This window comes from Ctenocephalides felis, unplaced genomic scaffold (genome assembly GCF_003426905.1).
Source record: "Ctenocephalides felis isolate EL2017-DRISC unplaced genomic scaffold, ASM342690v1 CF-g0.4_SCAFFOLD_00845, whole genome shotgun sequence".
Lineage (NCBI taxonomy): Eukaryota > Metazoa > Arthropoda > Insecta > Siphonaptera > Pulicidae > Ctenocephalides > Ctenocephalides felis.
Genome location: NW_020536999.1, coordinates 47,210,882 through 47,233,676, shown reverse-complemented (window position 1 = coordinate 47,233,676; position 22,795 = coordinate 47,210,882). Strand labels below are relative to the sequence as shown.

Here is a 22,795-nt window from a genome sequence, read left to right as displayed (position 1 = left end):
TCAGGCAGCAAAAGAAAATATTGCATTTTGTTCAGTTACATATTAGAGAAGAAATGTATTACAAAGAGGTAGGTATTGTATGATAGATTTGAAGTTTTATCAGTGAATCACTAATACTTTGCAGATTGAGATTGAGAGCCAAGTTGATATTCGAAATCGTTATAATATTTGTCATAATAAGCAACATTTAAATTAGAAGGAACCCGGAATTTGATTCTCATCGTCTTGTTAAACTTTTAAGAAAACCGCATTCGCAGTTGTATATCTTCAATATAGAAGATATAAATAGAAAAACTTCATGGACATAAATTTTACAAACCAATGTTTCAGTACTATGTGACTAGAAGAATTATAATAAATATTACAGGCTATAATCGACAATAACAAAAGTCCATTAAATCTATTCGACCACACCATTCACCACAAAGTGATAGAGACACGTATGATAAGTTAACGAAGATAAGCTTTGATAATAAATGTCAAATCAGAAGCACCTCATTTTATTACAAATCAACTCAATATTACTTTTGAAATCGTATTGAAGCATAGCATAGTTCAAAGCGAGCTATATTTCATTATAACTTATATGGCTATTGACCAAGAATAAGACAAATGGATTCATATTGCTCAAGCCAAGCGTTCGTGCAAGGTTTAGAGAAGCGCTCTTGCATATCTTGACCAACGTGTGGGTGAGACTTGCCTCTTATGGGCCCTATTCGGAATCAACATTTGTAAATGAATGAATATTTATAAAAAAATAATGTCTATCGATCGCACTTTGTAATAATATTTAAAGTAAAAGAAACTAAATTTTACATATGCGTATTAAAAATATCCATAGTAATGATAACGAAGTACTTGTTTAAATTAGTCCAATTTTATATTTATAAATGTATCTAGAAATCATCGATGTGTTTGAAATGACAAAAAAAAAACGTATGCGCCAGGCGTTTCTAATAGTATGAGAATATTTGTAAAATATATGCAGCATGAATAACAATTAGAAATTATATTATATGATTAATAAGTAGAAGAATTTACATATAATAAATATGTATGTATTTATATGCGTGTGTGTGTCTGTAATAATTTTTCAGACGATGAAAGATATACATATAATTAAAATCAAAAAAGTTTTTAAAATATGCGTTCACCCAGTCACTAAAACAAAACAAAATCATGTTTTATAAGATATTTTGTCTCACTATTAATAATTTTTGTTCATTACTTGATTTTTTTAAAATATTTATCATATTACTTTTTATATTAGCAATATAATAATTATTGTATCAATACAAAATATAAAAATAAGTATATTAAAATAATCAGTAATGAACTTCCATACGTTTGCCTCACTGTATAATATTTTTGTTCATTACTTGCAATTTTTTTAAATATTTATTATGTATATTACTTTTTATATTAACAATATATTATTTATTATAAAAAATATAAAATATAAAAATAAATAAAATATAAAAAATATCCATACTTTTCCCTCGCTGTATAATATTTTCGTTCATTATTTGATTTTTTTTAAATATTCATGATATTCCTTTTAATATTAGCAATATTAATTTCTAGTTCTATAACCTGAAGAGGGATCAAACCGAAACTCGAAACGTATGGAAGTTTATTAAAAATGAAATTTTAAATAAATTTAAGTTTTATTTTTATAACTGGATGAATACATGTTTTAAAAAAATGTTCTATTATATAATTCTTGATTGTTTTTTGATATATAAAGAAGCCATAATGTTGCAATGAAAACTTATTTTCCCAAAAAAAAAAAATTTTTGCAAATTTTAATTAAAATTTAACGAAAAATCTTTAATCTGTTTCTTATTTTTACTGGTATAAGTAAAGAAATGATAGGATAAAACAATTGGACTACATATTAAAGATACAATATTCTATTAATTCAAAAAAAATACTTTGATATGACAAACTCGACTTTGAAATGACAAATCGATATCATAAATAAACCATTTTTTGAATTAACTATGAATAAGTCTATTGTGTAAATTTCATAACTAAGCAATATATCCATATATTGCATAGTTATCTATGTCATTTTAAACTATTCAAAAACTTCTAGAAATCTCGGGCAAATATCTATGATGCACATGCGTCATGCAATCGTTAATGAATAATTATAAATTCGATGATAAAACAAACATAATAGTAATATATATAAAATAAATATAATAGTAATTGGAATTTTGATTCGCATTACCAGATATGTTACTCAATGCAAATATATTATTAATCGAATTGAAAATGTTATAAATTTTGAACGCAAACACTGACGCCATATAATTGTAACTGAAGAATGTGGCCTGGTTATAAAAATCTAGTGAATAGAGCAACAAATTTGTTGACAATGAAATAGAAATTGTTCTTAACAGCTTTGTATTAAATATTTATTATTCATAATCAATATTATTAAATTTGGAAGATTCCGAAATACGTTAATTAAAGATTAACTTAATCAGAACCTTAATCAGATTTTCTGTTGACCACGAAAAAAATTCTAAAAAATATATCATAATAAATAAAATGAAAAAGAAAGAAATGATGACGGTGTTATAGACAGAAATAAATAGACAGAAATAGACAGAGTCCTAATAAGCAAAACCCTAATTATATCAAATAAAAAAATCCAACAAGAATGTCAATTATCCATATTTGATACATTTATCAAAGCTGACTAAAAGTGAGTCAATTATAAGAAATTGAATTTTCTTTAATCGTTCATGAAAAATCAAAACACAAATAGCGTCAATAAAATTTACTATTCAGAAAAATATACGTATAATATTGTTTACAAACAAGACATGTCGAAGGTCCAAGCTTTTTCGCGACCTTGTGCGATTAAAACCGCACGTGTAAACGGCTACTAAATGAATAAACATTCGTTAACAAAGTAAGAATCATAGATAATAATATTATATATATATATATATATACATATAAATCATTTAATAATATGTGTGTCATCAAGTACTGATGGCATTGCGATTTTCCCCTTGAAATTATTACAGTCATCTACTAATAGCTAAAGTACTGAACGCCTAATAAAGGAGCAAACACAGGCAAAGCTGAATTGAAAATGGAATAACTCTAGAATGCTATGTTTGCAGATTTGAAATAAAATTGTGATTAGAAAGTCAAATGTTAGAAACTTTTGTTAATTGCCATAATGAACAGAAGATTCTAAAGTAAAAAAATTTATTAGAACTGTAGTACGTCTTCAATTAAACTTGTGCGTTGGGCGATGACTGCCCAACCCACTCTAACCGGAAACTAGCCAAGTTTTAGGTTGAGAGCACCTTTGGCCTACAGATTATTTAAACAAATTCGCCATGGTATCATCTCAAAAGCAGATCTTGCGAATTTAATGGCACCCGTTGTTATTATACTTTACCAAGATTGTGACAAAAAATTTAAATCGGATCATACAATAGTTTTCGAGATATGCGAGATTTCTTAATGGAACTAATTCGGTATTGGTGATTACGACCAATCTCTACATTAGCTGTTTTAGTGTTATTTATAATAACTTCAAATTATTTATATAGAGACTCAAAATTACAACATAAATTACCATGATCGAAATCTGAGGTAACGACATATAAAATTAAAACAAATTATATAAATATTCCCCAGGAATAAAACTTTATTGAAAACACTACAATCCAGTTTTTTTCTTAATTTTTGAACCGAAATCAAAATTTAGCAATTCCACTAGCTGCTGTAATAAACCTTATCCTTATCAATAACACCTTTTAAAAGACAACCTAACAGTTAACTTATCAATTTTTGATATATCTTTAATATTAAATAAAAAATGACTATTACTTCAATTTTCATACGCCCAAAACTTCTTCATTCTTTCCCTCGCCCAACTTTAAGTTTCATGGTCCACAAAATGTAAGTTAAAGTTTTTATTAAAATATAAAGTTTTTATTAAAACCAAATACAAACAACGGATCCGTGCAATTTCAATACATTTATTGTATCATCAATAATGAAATGTATTTTGCCGTGCAAATAAAGGTGCAATATTCATTTACCTTCTGTTTTCCAAGTGTACTTTCTAAAAAAAATTGCGCAATAAAAATAATGTTGTTATCATAATCATATTTTTATCTATTTTATGGAATAGAGAAAACGTTTTATTAATGTGTTAGAATATAATTTGAGCGATTTTACTATCTGTAATGCAAAATATAGCTTTGACAAAATGGAGTCAATATTGTGAAATAGGCTTATGTATAATACTCGATTCTAGAGCTCATATTTTAAATATTATTGGTTTTCTTATATTACGTATGATATAGAAATTAACATAATAATCCATATTATTAATGACTAGGACGTAATCTTATTAATGTAATCTTAAAAATGTCGAAGTAGAAGCAAAAAATAATTAGGCACATTTTTGTATGCATCAATAAAATGGGTATTAAAGGAATTTTGAATTTTTTAGGCATAATATAATAATACCATGAATACAAAAATATAAGTAGTATGAAAAAATCAGATCTCTTTAAATCCAATATAAAACAGATTATTTTAAAATGAATATTATGGCATAGCCGTAGAAGAATTATTAAGTATTATAATTAGATGTTAAAATTCTAATTGGAATCTAGAAGTTTGAAACAGATATTTCAATATTTGTGAAATGACTTATTATTTTTTTTTTAATTTAATTAAATTTGCACAATATGATGTTATCGTATCAGACCAAAATAATTCAAAACTAATAATTGCTGTAATAAATTTTTAACATATATATATAAAAACAAAACTTAGTATTTTGAAACATATTTTATTTAAAACAAATTCAGTTTTAGTATTAACAAATTTATGAATACTTTTTTAATTGGATGTCAATATGTACAGCCATTTATAGTTTTAATTTATTGTGTATAAACAACGACATAAATTGTATAGGAATGGAAATTTATGCTATAATTTATAATATTTTGAACTCAACAGAAGAAAATAGAGCGTAGATTAATAATCAATATAAAACATCTATTATTCACTACTAAACAACAAAATATGATATGTGCAGTTTCTGAGAAGATACACATAGATCAACTTAATTTTACAAAATTTAAATTTTTGTCTATTACCATTTTTTAGGGTACCAAGAGTGTATACAGTATTCGTTTTACGATCTTACCCGGTTTTTGTAAATAATATTTTTATCGAACTTTATTAATTTTGCATTATACAAAATTATAAACACAAAACCATAATCTTCTTATATCAACAATAACATTTCCATTGTTTTACAGTCAAAATACAACACTACAAAATGTATGTTGCAGTTTCGAACTGTTAGTAGTCTAGAATGGAAATACGTAGATAAGATGGAAACTACCAGTTTTATGATCAAAACTAAATTTTATGTGTGTATAAGCCAGTTTGTTTTAAATACCAATATAAAGAGCATCATTTATTTTAAGCTTTGTTGTTAATTATATAACTGATAGCATAAATTCAAGCCGAACAACTAACAGAATTATTTTTATAAAATCTATAATTGATAGTTCGACAATGGCAAAAGATATAAATAAAAAATTAATGAATAAACAAAATGTTATATCTTTACAAATAAAAAATGAAACTTTGGATTGTCTGCTTAACAATGAAAGATGGCAAAAGATATGAATAAAAAATTGTAGAGTAAAAGAAAGATTATATCTTTACAAATGAAAAATGAAATTTTGGAGTTCTGCTCTTTTTTATTCTGTTCACTCTAACCAATAATTTGTGTTTGATATTAAATATATTAATATTTATTTATTGTTCAATGTTTTTGTTATTAATATATAATAATATTATTAATATATTAAAAACTGACAAAAAGGACATTTTTCTAGTGATTTTCGTTTAGCACGATTTTTCCATATAAGAGCGAATTTTTCGAATTTCATGTTTTTTATGAGACACTCTATTCCGTGTAAAACGAGGGACAGGTGTATTTAAATTTATTAACTTTCCGTAGGGTAAGTTATAGTAATCGCAAAAAATCGAAAATGAAAATTTTGTATCTTTACGTTTTAAAGGTTTTTGAACATTTTGACATACCTTAAAAAAATTGATGTATGTGTGTGTGCGGATACAAATTTTCGTCGACGATTTCGGGAACACCGATCAACCGATTTGAATAATTCAAAAAACATTCGATTCGTATCGATAGGGAGACGTGCTGATTAGTTGTTTGCGAAGGCAGGTCCAGCCGTTCGGGGTAAAAAGTGCCAAAAAACGGTAACTCAGTTTTTAAGAGAACGGAGCGTCCGATTTTAATAATTCAAAAAACATTTTACTTGTATTGGCAAGATGAACAACTGAATAAATTTTTGGAAAGGCAGGTCAAGCGGTTATATACTCTCAACAAAAATAAGTTAAAAAAATGTCATTTGGCGGTCAAAAATGTTTATTGGACATATGTACATCAAATTATCAGATATTTTATAGAGATTTTAATAATGTGTACACATTATGTGTACATTTTTTGGGTTCCGTACCAAGATTTTTAATTGCGGTACGGGAAGTTCCAGCAATTTGCCTTAAGGAACGATACCATGCACCCCACTAGTTTGATACCAATTTAGGTGTATTTAAAGTGAAAAAATGATAAATTAGGAACAAACTTCATATCAAGTAACAGAAATTTTAAATTAATAATAATTAATGCATAGGCAAATTATGGTAAAGAATTATTGTCAAAAATATTCTTAAAAAAATGGAAATAACTTAATCATTATTTATAAGAAATCATTCAATAAGTAAATATTGTGAGTTTTATATCGAATGGAAAAAACAACTACTGAGTTGTTTTTCCAACATGCCAATGTAGTATACAATGTCCCCAACTATTGTAACTTCATCAAATTTACTGAATGTCCTTTACTGGACAGTTGTAAATAAAAGAGTAAATAATAATAAAAAAAAATATTCTAAAGTCGTTAAGTGGTTGTAAAAAATAATTGTGTTATTTGTTCAGCTTGAATAAATTTACGCTATCAATTATATATAAACACTAATTAAAACCAAAGTTTAAAATTAATTAAGCTCTTCGTTTTGGTATCTGAAACAAACTAGCTTATACACATAAAGTTTAGTGGTGATCATAAAACTGAGAGTTTCCATTTTATCTACATATTTCCATCATATACTCCTAAGAATTCGTATCAGTAACATACATTTTGTAGTGTTTATATACTATAAACATTTTAATTAATTTCAGAATTTCCACCGACCGAATAGAGAAAAACTAAAGCTGACTTTTTCGAAAGCTATGTCAGAGAATCTAAGCGAACCTATGACACAGCCTTGGCCTAATTCCTGTAGCGAGGAGAGCTCATACCCAATGAATGGCGCTATGCATCGCCACTAAACTTGATCAATACTACGCCAACAGAAAGGATGAAGGACCCTCAAAAATACACGTTTCGAAAAGTTTAATAACATCGTATAGGGGAGAACGGGGAACAAAGAAGTACAAGAAACCATTGAATGATAAATGTAGTTGAAGGATTTTGAAAAGATCACAGTTTACTCAACGATTTAGCTATTTATGACAGTACTTTGTATTGCAAAATTATATATATATATATATATATATATATATATATCTATATAAGGTTGTCAAATATCTCCCTTCCGCCTTTTTGTATTATAAACCAAGAGCAAAAAAGCGGAAGGGAGATATTTGACAACCTAATATATATATTTATTACTTTTGGATTCTTGTTCGAAACTCTACAATATATATATATATATATATATATATATATATATATGATAATCAACATGCTAAATAACAATTATAATTCTTTGTTGCAAAACGGAATTATTATTATTTTTAATTTTTTTGGTCTTGCTTTAGGTATATAATATGTACATGCACGTTCGATTAATCAATAAAATAACACAAAAGTTGCACAACTTTAAAAAAATATTTTATAAAAATAAATTTTAGTGGTTTTACTGTCACAAGCTCGAGTCTTTATATTTATAACGGAGTTATTTTATAAAACATTCTTTTACCAAATCAAGGCCATATAAACGAAATAAATTAGACGAATACACAAATAAAATATTTTTCACTGATATTTTTGTTGTCAATATTACTTAAAAATATATACGTCAAATATAAAATTTTTTTCACGATGTATCAAAAATGTGTTATTGACAGAATTGATCGACTGTACAAATAAAAATAAACATTCGAATACGACGTCTGAAACGTCAAATCGTAATGTATTTGATGTTTACAAAATAAATGCCATGCTCATTTTTCTCCAGAAATCGTTTTCATTAAGTTAATTTAAAATTTAATGTATTTTTGACTATTTCATACAAGTTATATGACAAGCAGAGCTCCAATGGAGTCGCATGAAATCAGCTGTTTTCTTTGTTTAGAATTGCTATGCAGTAGAAAAGCAGACGGTCGATGACATGTCAAAATGAACATCGCAATTAAAGAAACACACTTTATACTATTTATATCCAAAAATCCACCACATATTGTAACATATCCTTTATACACATTAAAAAATCTTCATGCTCATATAACACAAACAAATTGATATTAAAACCTACCTTTGTAATGCACTCTTAAATTACTTTGTGATAAACCGATATACGTGTATTTATCTTTCGAACTCCACGAACGCGGTAAAGGTGTTTCATTTTCATTTACGTTCGGATATAAACGTTTTAATCTATCCACAACACAAATATTTGGCGATATATTTTGTGATTCCATCGCTTCTTCACCATTACTTTCAGCAGCCATGTTGCTTTTATAATTTTACACTTTATCCCGGATACTACATGACGTCATGGCCGACTGGCTTGCTCGGTCGAGGCGCACTTGGTGCACTTGTCCACAGATAGTAGCACTTAATAAATGATTATTATTAATTATTTTATTTTGATAAGTACTAATATGTACAGATGATTATTTCTCAAGAAGAGAAGCCACAAAATGCACTTTCTCTTTAAAAAAAAAAATGAATAAAAATATTGATTTTTGAAAACTGCTTATAAGCTTTTTAAGAGCTTATTATATATTATTTTTATTGTACTATAACAGTTAAACCCCTTTAATAGTTTGTACAAAAATTAATTCTTGTCAATAACCTACAAAATGTATGAACAGTAAAAACAAAACATTTATAACATCTTTTGTGTGACAAATTGTATATATATACAATGTTTATGATACATTTGAGTAATTCTCTTTAATACTTAATTATTTTTTAATTTTAAAGAAAATCAAAAGTTTATCTTTCGTTCGTTCATTTTGAAGAAAATCATTCAATGCCTTGAAAATGACAATATACATTCTGAATATAGGTGAATGATACCTTCAACACCATTCTCATCTTCAGTGAAAACAAATGGCTTTATAAAAATTATATTTATTAAAGCTAAATATTATATTAATTGGTATATACACAATTGTCATTCGAAGAAAACATTAAAACCACAATTCAAATTCTTGGTTTCTTGCTTGGCAGTATTCCAAATGCAGATATTACTGTACTTTTGCTACCAGTAACATTTTTAGTTAAAGTAGGTTGCACTAAACCAGCAGGCTTAATAGTGGGTATAACAGTTCCGTTCGGACCTTGCTGATCCCACTTTGAATTTCTTTTTTTAGCTTCTTTCTCTTCTTGACGCTTTGCCTGTGCAGCAGCAAAATCTATTTTATTTCGCTCCCTGCGTTCTTTTTCCCGTTTGTCCATTTCTACTTTCTGCACTTTCGATAGCTCTTCATAATAACTTTCTTTACCAAACCTGTAAGATAAATCATCATTATTATTTTTTTATACTTAATTTTTAAAATCTACTCATTTAAATTTTGTAATTTACCTGAATGGATCATATTTTTCAGGTGGGTAATTAGTTCCAAATTCATTAATACCACAATACTGAATTAATTTTTCATATATACTAGGATTTCGAAAATCCTTTCTCTCTTGAATGACTTTATTCATATCCAGCTTCTCTTGAATCATTTTATCATAAAGTTTATTAATTTTGTTTTGTAGATCCTGAGGACACTTTCCAGCAGGTTCTGGAGGTAATTTTACGCCTAGATGTTCATACCTATGTAAATAAGAATTACTTATTAATAATTATAATAAATCACATGAAATGATTCGATAAATGAAGTTGTTCACTTGCAAGAAATAAAACTAGCATAAGTTTAGTAAAAGAGCAATGTTATAGATATGATACAATTTTATTATATGAGCATAACATATAGCTGCTAATTATCAAATTGAAGTCCAAATAAAAATCTTATGTATAATTTCAGCATTCAATTTAAAATTACATTGTTCATTTCGATAAGATATAATTATTTTTTTCTAATTGCATTTATATAACCATGAAAACTTTGTTTTAAATGCCATTATTTTCAATGAGATACAAGAACTTAAATGAAATGGGTAACAGAAATGCGGAAGTTAAAATGATCATATTTAAATACTCAAGTGAATAAGAAGTGTTTCAGCAAAATGCATTTCATTATGTATTTAAGTTTTCAAACTAGGGCTTTTACCATCTGCAACCAGAGTGTAAATGAATATGTGGATGAATGTAACCCAGAATCATATATACATACATATATACAAACATATATATATATATATATATATATATATATATATATATACCTACAAAAAACTGTTTCTTACCAACTCTGGAATACCCTGAATTGAGTTGGAGTTTAACTTTAAAGCTTAGAAGCTTACAACACAAAATTATACTAACTTTTTATCGATGACGCTATCATCTGGAACATCTTCTACATTTGCAGCTTCTTCAGAGGGCTCTTCTGGTTCTTCTTCACTTTCATTTTCTTCATCATCATCATCAGATGCTATCGTATCATCATGATAACTTACTAATCTAGTTTTTGTTCTGGGTTTTGTATTAGGTTTAAGATTTTTTGGAGGAGTTGAAGGTGCAGAACTGCTTCCGCTCTGAGTTTCTGCAATTAATTCACTTTGCTCTTCTTCCTCAACATTTTCTTCTCCTTCGGAGTCTGTATATGTAGCTGTTAAGGAAGCTAGTGCTTGAGATGCCATTGCATTAATTTTTTATTGTTTGCAGGTAGTATATATTAATACTGGGTATCTATATATTTATTTAACTTCACATGTAAATAAGGTTAGAATGTACTTTCAACTATTTTTAGGAAACCACAGGTATAAATAAAGTAATGAGTATCTAATTTTGTAAACTCAATAAAATGCCGTAAGAAAACATAGTTCAGACAACTTTGATCATTAATTGTAATCATTCAACACGATTTTATTAATTTTAACACAATTCTTCATTGTACGATTGTACGCTTTTACGTCAAATTTGGAGGATTTGACAATCGATAGTATGAATCGAAAATTTCGATAATAATCGTATAGAATATCGATAATTAGTTATATATGATTATAAATCAAATTTATATATAAGCATTATATACAAATACAACTATTAAAAATAGATCATTTCAAATGTCAATATTACAAAAATGTTATTTATTTATTAAATATTTGAATAAAAATCTGTGTTCACTGTAAATTTAATTTTTCAGTTGTTATCGGTATTACATATACAATGGTTGTCATTTAACTTGAATAAACTGTTTGAAAAGCCTTGTTTTAATTCTGATTAATAATTTTTAACAATTCATTAAGAAATTAAATAAAATCCAATTTGTTGTATTTAGACAGTTATAAAAAAGTACTCTGCTTAAAAGAACATACATAACCTAAAACACTTAAGGTTAATACTATCAGAAAAAAGTGCACATTAAATTAAGTGGAAACTAGAAATTCAGTATTATATAAATGGCAACCAGAAAAGCAGCTAGCAAAGCTTATATGCTTTTAGGACAATGTCTTCCTTGTGTTAAAGAAAAGGCTTCAAAAATTCGTGTAAAAAGAATGGATTTGGATGAGAATCTACTGATGGTATTTCTATACAATTTTCATATACAAATTATATTTATTCTTGTTTTAATAGTTTCTGTTTTTAGTATTTTCGGAAGGATGAAATCTTTTATGCTCATGATCCTGAAAAGAAATGCAAAGTAGGGGATATTGTGCTAATTGAAGAGCTACCAAACAAATTAACCAAACTTATCACTCACAAAGTTAAAGAAGTAGTTTATCCATTCGGTGACATAACTGATCCAGTTACAGGTAAAAAGGTTGTAGTATCTCAGTATAGAGATGATATAGACAAAGAAATAGATGCATATGGAAGGCTAGAATCTACATTTGATTATAAGAAAGCACCCCCGAGAGGTTGGCAAGAAGACAAAAAAGATTTCACCCACAGAGAAACCTATATTAAATATCATGAATCTGGCGAAGATCAGCCATATGCTGTATAGATTATTATATAATTTTGTAGTATAAATTAAAAATTATTTATCCTAACTTGGAATTTTATTTACACTTATGAACAAAAATATTATTTATAAACAATTACTCATACACTATACTTAAGAATGTATAAATTATTTTCATAATCTTATAAAAATCTCATGACTTTTGTACTTATTTAAACATTAATTAACAATAACAGTATATACAAATTTATCTTCATAAATAAATTTCAATTAATTTGTTATACTAAAATCTACTTGTTGCACAACTGCTCTCAAAAAAAAATGTTTTAATCAAGACCTAGAAATTCTCTTTCTAAAGCTGCTCCCATCATATTCCACTCACCATCATCAATTTCATCTGGAGGATCATTGCTCCCCCTTGAACCTTCTGAAGCTTCATCTCCAGAGCTATCGTCTCCATTGTGCAATTCTACCCAACGTCTTCTGCAATAAATGTTTCTTAGTTAATAGTAAAATTCCATTTAACAATAGATTGTAAATAATAAGTTTTATTTATAAAAAAAGGGTAAATTAAGCTTTTATTTCTTGTTTTGGCTGACAAAAAAAAGAATATGATAAAGGACTTACTTGGTATTAGTACAAAATTGATTTTCTTCATCCTGCATTGGACTAATTATATCTGAAATGCCCTCTGTAGAACGCTTTCTTTTGAGACTTTTTATATTTGAATCTAGTGAGTTCTCAGGATTCCAGCCATGAGGATGCTCACCTAATAATTAATTATAAAATAGATTTAAGATAGAAATTACAAATTATGTTTGTAAATACTTACTTCCTGACAAAGTATCCACATCACTACTGCTGCTATCAGATATTTCTATGCTCTCATTTGCCATTTTCTGCATTTGCTTTTTTATCCTCTGCTCTTCTTTTTTATGATATAATTCATCATCATCCTCATCTTGATTTGCTTCGCCATCACTGTCACTTTCATTAAATATATCTTCAACCTGATTTCATACAAAAACGTCATTATTTTAATTTTATATAAAAAACAACAAATATTTAGCCAATGAATATTAATTCTGACCTCCCTATCCATATCGGCAATGTCATCTGTACTAAATGACAAGAGTGGATTGATGGTGTCCATGAATCTTCCGCTAGCTGTACGTTTTCGGCCCACTGTATTTCCGGCTGAGATAGCAAAGTAATGAATTTCAAAATAATGCATTTGAAAAATCAAATTATTCAGATTGGCAAGTATCAAGCTTGTGAGTCAAAAAACAGTTATTGCAAGAAATATGTTTACCTTCATTTGCTTGCTCAATTTGCATGATTTCAGAATTGTGTTCTGGACTGCTGCAATGAGGCGGTGGATGTCGATTTCTTGATGGTTTTGGTGTTAAAGGAAAAAGGCATTCCTCTACATGCTCCCATCTTTCTGCACATGACCATAGCCAATCAGGTGTAACTATTTTGATGCCATGTTTCCTTCGTGCTTTATTAACTTTAGCAGTTCCTAAAATATTAAAACATGATGAACTAATTTAATATGATAGAATTTGCTGCAATGATTCTTATGTCAACATTTATCATTTGGGACATCTTTTATTAAAACGTGCATAATGCATTACCTGATCTGACAGCAACCAAATGTGAAGTTGTATTTGTTAGATCTTGTGTTACTGTGGCACCTAAGCTCTTTGCAACCATGTACGCCTTACTGTGCTCTAATTTTACATGTGTTGGAACCAAGCCACTAAACACTAAATGTAACCCATCTAAAACTTTTTTCTTAACTGCAGGTATAACTACTTTCAAATCTGGTAGAGTTGCATTTTCTTTATCATATAATCTATAAAATTCCTGATGAATGTTTTTTAAAATGACTTCTAAATAAAGCAAATAATCATCAGCATCTTCTAATTCAATAAGGCCATCATCTTCCTCTTTATCGTCTGAAAGACATTTATTTTCACAATTTTTCTCAGAAATACCATTTTCTGTGGAGCTTTCTTCTTTATTACTTTTTGTAGCCTTAGAATTATCTTCCAATTCAGCAATTTCTGTGATATCATTCATAGATGCTTCTGCATTTTTAGCATTTTCTACAGTTTGAACATTTCTTTCAGTTTTATCATCTTCTTTAGTTATAATTTTCTCTGCAATTTCAACATTTTCTTCAGTTTTAGCATCTTCTATAGTTTTCATGTTCTCTGCAGTTTCAACATTTTCTTCAGTTTTAGCATCTTCTATAGTTTTTATGTTCTCTGCAGTTTCAACATTTTCAGCAACTTCAGCATTTTCTGCCGTTTCAGAATTTCTTATATTTTCTGAATTTACTTCTGTAGTTTCAGAATTTTCTGAATTTTCAGTATTTTCTGAAAGTGCAGTATTTTTTGTACAAGCATTACTTTTTTCTACACTGCCTTTGAAATCATGATCATCGTTATCTATAAAAATACAACTAAATCTTAAATTTTGAAATTCAAACTAAAATATTTTTAAAATAATTACACTACCAAGAAGTTCATTGTCTTTAACATTTAAGCTAGAGCTTTCTTCAAGTTCTCCAACATTGCTCTTGGTACTTTTGAGTTTCCTTTCCAGATTTCGAACCATTTTTGATAACCCTTTATAAAAAAAAAGATTAAATTATATAATATGGCTTGAATAATATATAGTTTATTTTGACAAACATAATATGAAACCATAAATCAAATTAAACAAAGTATTTTTTATTACCTGTGAGATCAGGTCCCGGTAATACATCATCTTGCTCTGTTTTACCAAGTCCTGGCGGCGCATTGATATCACCCGTATGACGAAAAAAATGATATGGTTTAACATGAATCAAATTTGGAGCATAAGACCACACATCCTCCCTGTCATCCATAATACATACCATATTATCACCACATGGAAATAATGCTCTAAAAGCAAATTGAATATAGTTTAACACTGAATGACACAAAAATTTTGACATAATAATAAAATAAAACTTACTTTAAATTAGCTGTTTTAGTTGTAGAATTAAAGCATTCATCTCGTGATAAAATTCTATGACTAAAATACTTTCCATCTCGATCTAAGAACATTGCAATTGTGTGTGCATAATTACGTGCTCCAAATGTGCATATGTGAAGCTCAAAAAATGCTGACATATTTTTTAAAAATTTTTGAGTGCCAGGCCTTAGCCTGGTGTGATACCAAGGAGAATGTTGTCCATATAATTGAAAATGGTACACATCCTAGAAACCCAAGGAGAAATAAATGAATAAAGAATAATTGATACCATGAAATCTTAAGTATAATTTAGAAACAGACCTTTATATTGACAGGAACATTATCGTTTGTAGTATGAATCAGAGTTTGATCCAAGTCAACAAGAAGAACCAATTTTCTATCCTGAAGTAATCGTTCAGAGTCTGCTTTACCTAGCTTTTGGGCCAGCTCATGACTTACTTTCAAATCAGGTACCGAATGCACCATAGCTACAGAGGCTCCAGTAGATTGCATAGTATTGTTTGCAGATTTTCGTAAATCTGCTCCACATTCTCCACACATATCTCTCATCACAGTTGGATGAGTACATTCTTCAATTTCTAAAATTGCCGAACTAAATTTGGAAAAAGATATTTACAATGCAGCTGATAAATTCAAATATACCGCGTAAAATCATGCGCATATGTCACTTACCCAGGGTCAACAATATCCCCTTCCCTGACAACGAGACGCTTAATTTTACCAGCTTTTATCGCTTTCAATCTCTTTTGTTCACTTTTGGCAATATTCACAAAATCGTATAGTAATATTATTTGACCTATTGATATAGTAAAACCTTCCTTAACTTTCCATTTCAGTATTTTTATTGATTTTTCAACACCCGCCGTTACCATCACTGTATTATCCGCCATTTTGGATTAATGGCATATTTTCTCTTTGGCTGTTCACTATTGGGCACAGTAAAGCACGTGACCTTCTCGCAACCAATCAACAAAATCCTTAAACTTGTCAAAATATTATGATAATTTTACTTTATTCCTAGGATTTTGCTCAAAATAAAAGATATTCCTTTGATTATGAAATTTTGTATATAATAGGAAAAATGACTAACGAGTCAGTTATAATCATTTCTGTCAAAATTTTATTAACGTAGAAATTGCGCCAAATTCAAATAATTTTCTATTATTCAAGACTACGTTTTGTATAAAAGACATTAAATTCAATATATTTTTTAATTTCACAATTAATTGATACAATTATTATATTCATTATAGATACATAGCGCCATTTGGTTCAAACTGCTCAGTATGAAATGACACTACAGTATCTTTGACAATTAGAAATATTTATGTGATATAAGCATTCACTAAATACATTTACCAAAAGAGCATTTAATAATCATATATGCATCAAAAATGTCTTTCACAAACCACAGCCCATAAAAAAATTATGAGTATACACAAACACATATATTTCAGTAAATAAACTATAATAAAAAAAAACTATTCATATTTTGATTAAAATAGATTACATATGAGCACAGGCACATACATAAATGAGATAAAACAATACATTTCTAAATATATTCTATGGGTACTAGTTTTTTATCTTGAATAACTTATCACATCATAATGTTGTATCTGTAAAAATAGTGATATCAAATTTTCAGTTTAAAACAATATTCAATTGTGCTGACAAACAATTAAGTTGTTTTCATAAACAACTCATTTAGCAAGCTGATTGACATATATGAACTTTGATTATTAAAATGAATAAAAATAGACTCAACCAAACAAAACTGAAGATACTTAATTAGTACATATTTGAAAACATTAATTTTATATATCATGTAAAATATATCCGCAGTTCAATGCAGTCAGTTTGTGGGGCACACCCTCACTCTAGATGCATGAGAGACAGGGGCCCCTGAAGCCTAGCAACAACACCAGCTTGAGATCCAGCAGGCCCACCAGAACCAGGATGACTTGGATTTGTTGGAGAATGTTGTGGACCAATTTTGATTCCATTTGCCTGGATATATAAAAGAATTATAGAATTATGTCAGATTTGATGATGATAAAATACTCAACTATTTTTTTCATACCTCATTATTATGTCAAAGACTCCCTCTTGAATCTTTCATAAATCTCTTTTGCAGTATTTATAAAGGCTTCTTCAACATTAGCTGCAGTTTTTGCAGATGTTTCCATAAAAACTAAACCATGCTCCCTAGCAAAGGCCTCACCTTCTTCTTTTTTGACTTCTCTTCGTGAATCCAAATCACTGTAAAACAATATAAATAAGTATCTAAGAAATAAATTATAATAATTTATATTTACCTCTTATTCCAATTAACATGATCACCATATTTGAATTTGAATGTTGTCTAGCATCTTCCAGCCATGTTGTTAAGTGATAAAAGTTTCTCTTCTGGTTATATCATATACCAGCAAAGCACCAGCTGCTCCTCGATAGTAGGAACGAGTAATTGATCTAAAAAACAATTATTCTAGTTATAGTAATTATTTACCACATTTCCACCAATTTTATTTTTTTTTTATTTCATTTTTATTCTGCAATCTATAAAAATAATTATATTTAGCAGAGAATGCTGACAAGTGTTTACAATTGGTTGTTTACAAATTAGCACATACGCCCAGTGGTGTATCTACTATAGTTAATATATAAATCAATGAAAATATTACCTGAAGGCTTCCTGACCCGCTGTATCCCAAATTTGAAGTTTTATTTGTTTTCCATCAATAGTTATCATTCGTGCACCAAATTCAACTCCAATTGTGAGATCATGAACAGGCTGAAAACGTTTATCTGTGAACTGTAGAAGGAGGCATGATTTTCCTACACCTGTAATAAGATTAAAAAAAATTAATAGTCAATTTAGGCTCATATTCAGTTTTCAAAACAGCAGTCGTCAAATATTCATTTAACGGAGAGATATCATGTTTGACAACAGATGTGCAGAAATAATTATTCCACTCCACAAAGGAAAATCAATAGAACACTCACCCGTATCTCCTATTATTATGTATTTAAACAAATAAGCATAGGACATCGTAGAATACTTTAGATAACTATTATAATTATAAAGATGCAAAATTGAAAAGAATCAAAAGATTTTGTATAATTTATTGCGTTTAAATGTCGTTTCAACCAGCTATATTACGTCATATCAAAACTGAATTGAAGCACTTGTCAAAAACAAGAATGAGTTTCAGCAGTGACTCATTGATAAATATTTTTGATATTGGCTAACCTGCATCCAGAGATTCTAAACATTTGGAATTCATGATTAAAATCATAGATAAAGAAGAGTCATAAAATCATAAAATCTTAAAACACCTAATTAGTAATGAGCAGATAATACAATTAATATGACGTTATGAAAAATTAAATTTATCAAAGGATATTATAATATAAATCAATTTTCAAATTTTATTCTAAACAGCACTAACATTAGTTTTTACATCTGCATTCGACACTCGCAAGACATTAATGCTTTCTAATTAGTATTGAAAACAATAACACATCTTGATATTGTATCTCTTTTTCATAAAAATTGTGCCATATAACTCCTGCATATTTAAAAGGTGTTTAATTACGTCCTGAATATGTTGTAAATTAAATGTTTCATTTGAATAATCAAATGCTTGTACTGATATGCTTAATAAATACATAATAAAAAAAGTTTTTAAAGTATTTAGTCAAAAGTCCTATTTACTATAAAATGATTTCATAAAAAAACGAACCATGAACAAGCGATGAATGCATGACTCACTCAGATGCACTTTTTGTCAGTAAAATTTATTTCCATTCTGGCAACACCATTAGTGCAAGTCGTTCTCGCCGTGCTCTGATATTTATCTGTGAAGAAGGCTTGCACGTGCACGATTTGCATTATTCGTTTTTGCTACTTACGGCGTAAATCGAATTGGATACGTTTTTAGTAGGCGGTAAGCTCTTAACAAGTATACGATTGACTTTTAAACTCACCTCGTGTGACTATTCTCTTACATATAAAATATTTATCAACGTTTTAGAGGTGATCAAAGTAAGGTATGTAATGAGATTGATAACATTATTATTAATGCAACTTTTACGCAATTCGATTTTCGCATTATGTATGCAATAGTTTTTTGAGTACTAGTATAAAATGCATTTATTTTCTCTGTTCACTATTAGTTAATTATATTGCAAGAAATGATTAATTGATACTGATTTTGATTACTGTACAGGACAACATGGTTAAAAAGCCAGGAGTGAGAAGGCTACTGAAGGCAAAAAGCACAAGCCTAAATGCCTTCCAGCAGGAAAATACTGCCTTATCAGTTGTGATATGGATACAACTGGACGAAGGTTAATATAGATGAAGTAAGTATATAAATATACTGATCTAATATTCCGATGAAACCTTTTGTAATCCACCACATGAATATTATTAAGCATACCACACCCCTAATGATGATGCCATTTTTGTTTTAAATCATAATTTTTCAACAGATATTAAATGAATTTAGATTTGATCATATCAGCTTTTGATGGTCATAGTTAATTTATAAATTTTACCAAGTAACTTTTTCTTGTTTAGATATGCCATATAGCAGCATACACTCCAAATAGCCAATTTTCCCAATATATCATGCCTTATGCAAATTTAAACCCAAGTGCTAGACGAAGACATAATATTCGTGTTACAACTGATGGCCGTTTTAGAGTTTTGAGAAGCAATATAAACAATAAGGTAAACAAAACACAAAACTGAATCATATGAAAATTATATGCAATCTTACATTTATTTTTTTACAATAGGTTATAAGAACAAAGTCAGAAATATCTGCGTTAATAGATTTTTTGAATTGCTTGAAGAAGTCAAGTCAAAGTCAGATGGAGCAGGTGTAATTCTTATATTCCATGAACCTAAGAAAATGGTATCTTACATGCTCTTAGAAGCTCTTCAACGTTACCATTACTTGGAAAGTTTCATGAAATTGTTAAGGGTTTTGCAAATGGACATGCATTAGCGAAGAGAAATGTTCAATACCATGAAGTCTTTTAACCTTAAAGTTTTATCCAGAGTCTTACTAGATCGAGAAGAACAATTCGATAATGCATCAAATAGAGCAAAAATATTTGGGAAATAGCTCAACATTTGGCCAAGGTTTGACTGCCATAAATTCTATTTAATTTTTTTTAGTAAAGATTCATATTCATAGTAATTATTTCAGGTGAACAAAAGAACTTAGCAGCTGGTATGGAGATCAAATCGTGTAATATTAGACAACATGGTAGAAGTAGTTCGCCAGTATTCGCATCCTACTTCTGTAGAATTAGGTGAACTAAAAGAACTGCGCAAAGTTGCTGAAAGAAGCAGTTCATTCCAGCCAATATTTAGTGCAGCTAGCAAAATGAATTATCGGGATATTCAGCACATAAATGTTTTAAGATCAATATTGGCTGAAGGCAAATCTGATATAATACCATGAAAAGTACATATGAAACAGATGGAAAACAAGGCCTAATAAATGAATTGGGTTAGTATCTCATGAGCAATTTAGAATGATTATACTTTTTGTCTTATCAATTACAAAACTACCAAAAACCACATTTTTTTTACTGATTACAGCCAAAATTGCAAATTACAAGGAAAGATCAACAACATGATTTATTAGAGATATTGGACTCACATTTTGATCCAAAACGTACTGCCACATTCCCAAATACAAAAACGCAAAAAAAACCTAAAATAGGAAATTAAATAAGACTGTTAGCAGTGATGATAGCGAGCTGTGTCTCTGATACAACTACAACAACTTCTCCTTTAAGAATGCTGCAGATAAAACTGTGAAGACTAATTAATTTTATGCCAGATAAACTGATTTTGATATACAATGTTGGTATGAGTTATGAATTTAATATCTTAATTAAACCCATTCCAAAAATCATAATTCATATTTTTAAATTTGATTTAAGAAATCTTAATGTGTCAACTTTATTTTGTTTTATTAGAGCTGTAAAGTTTTATTGTACATTTTTAGCTCAAAACTTTTTATAAATTCAGTTTTTGTTAATATCTAGAAGTCATACAGATTATGTTCATATGAATTGTGATTTTATCGGTTTGGATTTACTAAATGGGCATTATTGAATAGTATTATTTTAAATTGTGCCTTATATTCATTAAACTTTTCTTAATATTTTTTATTTATCTTGCTGAATGTATGAATTTATGAAACAACTATATATTTGAAATTACTTAAGAAAATATAAATTGTTAAATTTTTCAATTGAAAATTGATAATTTGTAATAAGGGAAGACTGCAAATTATTGTGCAATGTAATAAAAGTAAGCATATATATATATAATGAAATATATAATTTATATAAATGAATGTTTTATTATACAAAATTATGAAAATTTTAAACCGTAATACAATCATGCTTGTGCAGATCTTCTGTACCAAAATCTAGCACGGAAGTCATCAGAACATGTAAGAAATGCTGGATGTGTGGAGAATGAACAATAAATCTAACTGGGCCGTTATGTCCTAATGACATCAATTGTGCTCGAGAGGCATTTCTTGCATTCCAAGCACATAATGATGTAGTAGCTTCATCAGGGAAAAGTAATAATCCTCAGTGTGATTGAATATGCTTGTGCTGTGTGCTCTTGCTTACCTTAAAAATAAAATAAAAAGTTCAATATAAAACATCATTATGTGTGAATGGGAATGTATAATTTATCTAATTTACCGTTGTGCCAGCTCCTGTATAAGCAATTAAACACTGCTTGTACTTAGTTCCCATAGTTTTACTAGAGAATCTTTACCAGATGATAATAGATACTGTGAATGAACAAATGATATGAATCAATATTAATAAATAATTTTTTTACATGTGTGAATCTAACCTTTCAGTTCTTGAAAAAGCAAGGGAGCAAACTTCTTGACCGTCATGTGCTTTGGGAATGTATTTACACAGCGACTGCTGACCCATCCAAAGCTTTATAGTACCATCAGCACTTGCAGAAGAAGCATAAAGCTATATATATATATTAATTAATAATACCTGCTATCTTATTTAACATTTAAAACTATTATCATGTTAATTACTTTTCCATTAGCTGAATATTTGACATGATTAATTGCATCGTGTGATGAAAATTTCTGAGGTGGCTGACAAAACATTGTGCAGTCTCTATATCATAAAGTCGAACTACAAAATGAGTAGTTCCTGCAAGAATATAATCACCTGTCGGATGAAAAGCCAAGCATCTAACTGACATGAATCCTAAAAATATTACAAATTAACAAATGTTTGAACCTTAATTTGTTATTTTTTACCATAATTGTCCTGTAAGCTTTTTTAACAGAG

General features: G+C 28.4%; 5 protein-coding genes and 1 pseudogene across 11 annotated transcripts in view; 1 reads left to right on the top strand and 5 right to left on the bottom strand.

Moving 5' to 3' along the window:
- LOC113377202 (ran-binding protein 9) overlaps positions 1–8,847 on the bottom strand; it is a 92,211-nt gene extending 83,364 nt beyond the window's left edge. For all 6 annotated transcript variants that reach the window (XM_026617458.1, XM_026617474.1, XM_026617434.1 and 3 more), the window contains exon 1: positions 8,629–8,847. In XM_026617458.1, coding sequence (XP_026473243.1) covers positions 8,629–8,824 — 196 coding nt within the window. In that variant the 5' untranslated portion in view covers positions 8,825–8,847. The remainder of the gene's footprint in view (positions 1–8,628) is intronic.
- Positions 8,848–9,425: 578 nt separating this feature from the next.
- On the bottom strand, positions 9,426–11,233 carry LOC113364267 (SAP30-binding protein-like). Its single transcript, XM_026606755.1, has 3 exons — positions 10,813–11,233; positions 9,907–10,143; positions 9,426–9,831 (listed from the first exon to the last, which is right to left on the bottom strand). Exons 1-3 carry the CDS (start codon positions 11,127–11,129, stop codon positions 9,525–9,527), a joined length of 861 nt encoding a protein of 286 aa, XP_026462540.1. The 5' UTR covers positions 11,130–11,233; the 3' UTR covers positions 9,426–9,524.
- A 591-nt stretch (positions 11,234–11,824) lies between these two features.
- Positions 11,825–12,439, top strand: LOC113364268 (28S ribosomal protein S17, mitochondrial-like). The gene is made up of 2 exons (XM_026606756.1): positions 11,825–12,014; positions 12,080–12,439. Exons 1-2 carry the CDS (start codon positions 11,892–11,894, stop codon positions 12,437–12,439), a joined length of 483 nt encoding a protein of 160 aa, XP_026462541.1. The 5' UTR covers positions 11,825–11,891.
- A 272-nt stretch (positions 12,440–12,711) lies between these two features.
- On the bottom strand, positions 12,712–16,393 carry LOC113364266 (RNA polymerase II subunit A C-terminal domain phosphatase-like). 2 transcript variants are annotated; one of them, XM_026606754.1, is made up of 11 exons: positions 16,100–16,393; positions 15,728–16,019; positions 15,407–15,651; positions 15,146–15,333; positions 14,923–15,033; positions 14,035–14,829; positions 13,710–13,919; positions 13,488–13,594; positions 13,230–13,407; positions 13,025–13,166; positions 12,712–12,880 (listed from the first exon to the last, which is right to left on the bottom strand). In XM_026606754.1, the coding sequence occupies exons 1-11, from the start codon at positions 16,315–16,317 to the stop codon at positions 12,724–12,726; spliced, it is 2,643 nt and encodes an 880-aa protein (XP_026462539.1). In that variant the 5' UTR covers positions 16,318–16,393; the 3' UTR covers positions 12,712–12,723. The 2 variants fall into 2 exon arrangements, with proteins under 2 accessions (XP_026462539.1, XP_026462538.1); XM_026606753.1 differs by having other exon boundaries at positions 14,035–14,853; positions 16,100–16,392.
- Positions 16,394–17,307: 914 nt separating this feature from the next.
- Positions 17,308–18,573, bottom strand: LOC113384539 (annotated as a pseudogene).
- Positions 18,574–22,057: 3,484 nt separating this feature from the next.
- Positions 22,058–22,795, bottom strand: part of LOC113384528 (SAP30-binding protein-like) — a 3,332-nt gene continuing 2,594 nt past the window's right edge. The window contains exons 4-7 of the mRNA XM_026622264.1: positions 22,602–22,711; positions 22,332–22,462; positions 22,175–22,244; positions 22,058–22,099 (exon numbers count right to left, since the gene is read on the bottom strand). Of these exons, the coding sequence (XP_026478049.1) occupies positions 22,058–22,099; positions 22,175–22,244; positions 22,332–22,462; positions 22,602–22,711 (353 nt within the window). The remainder of the gene's footprint in view (positions 22,100–22,174; positions 22,245–22,331; positions 22,463–22,601; positions 22,712–22,795) is intronic.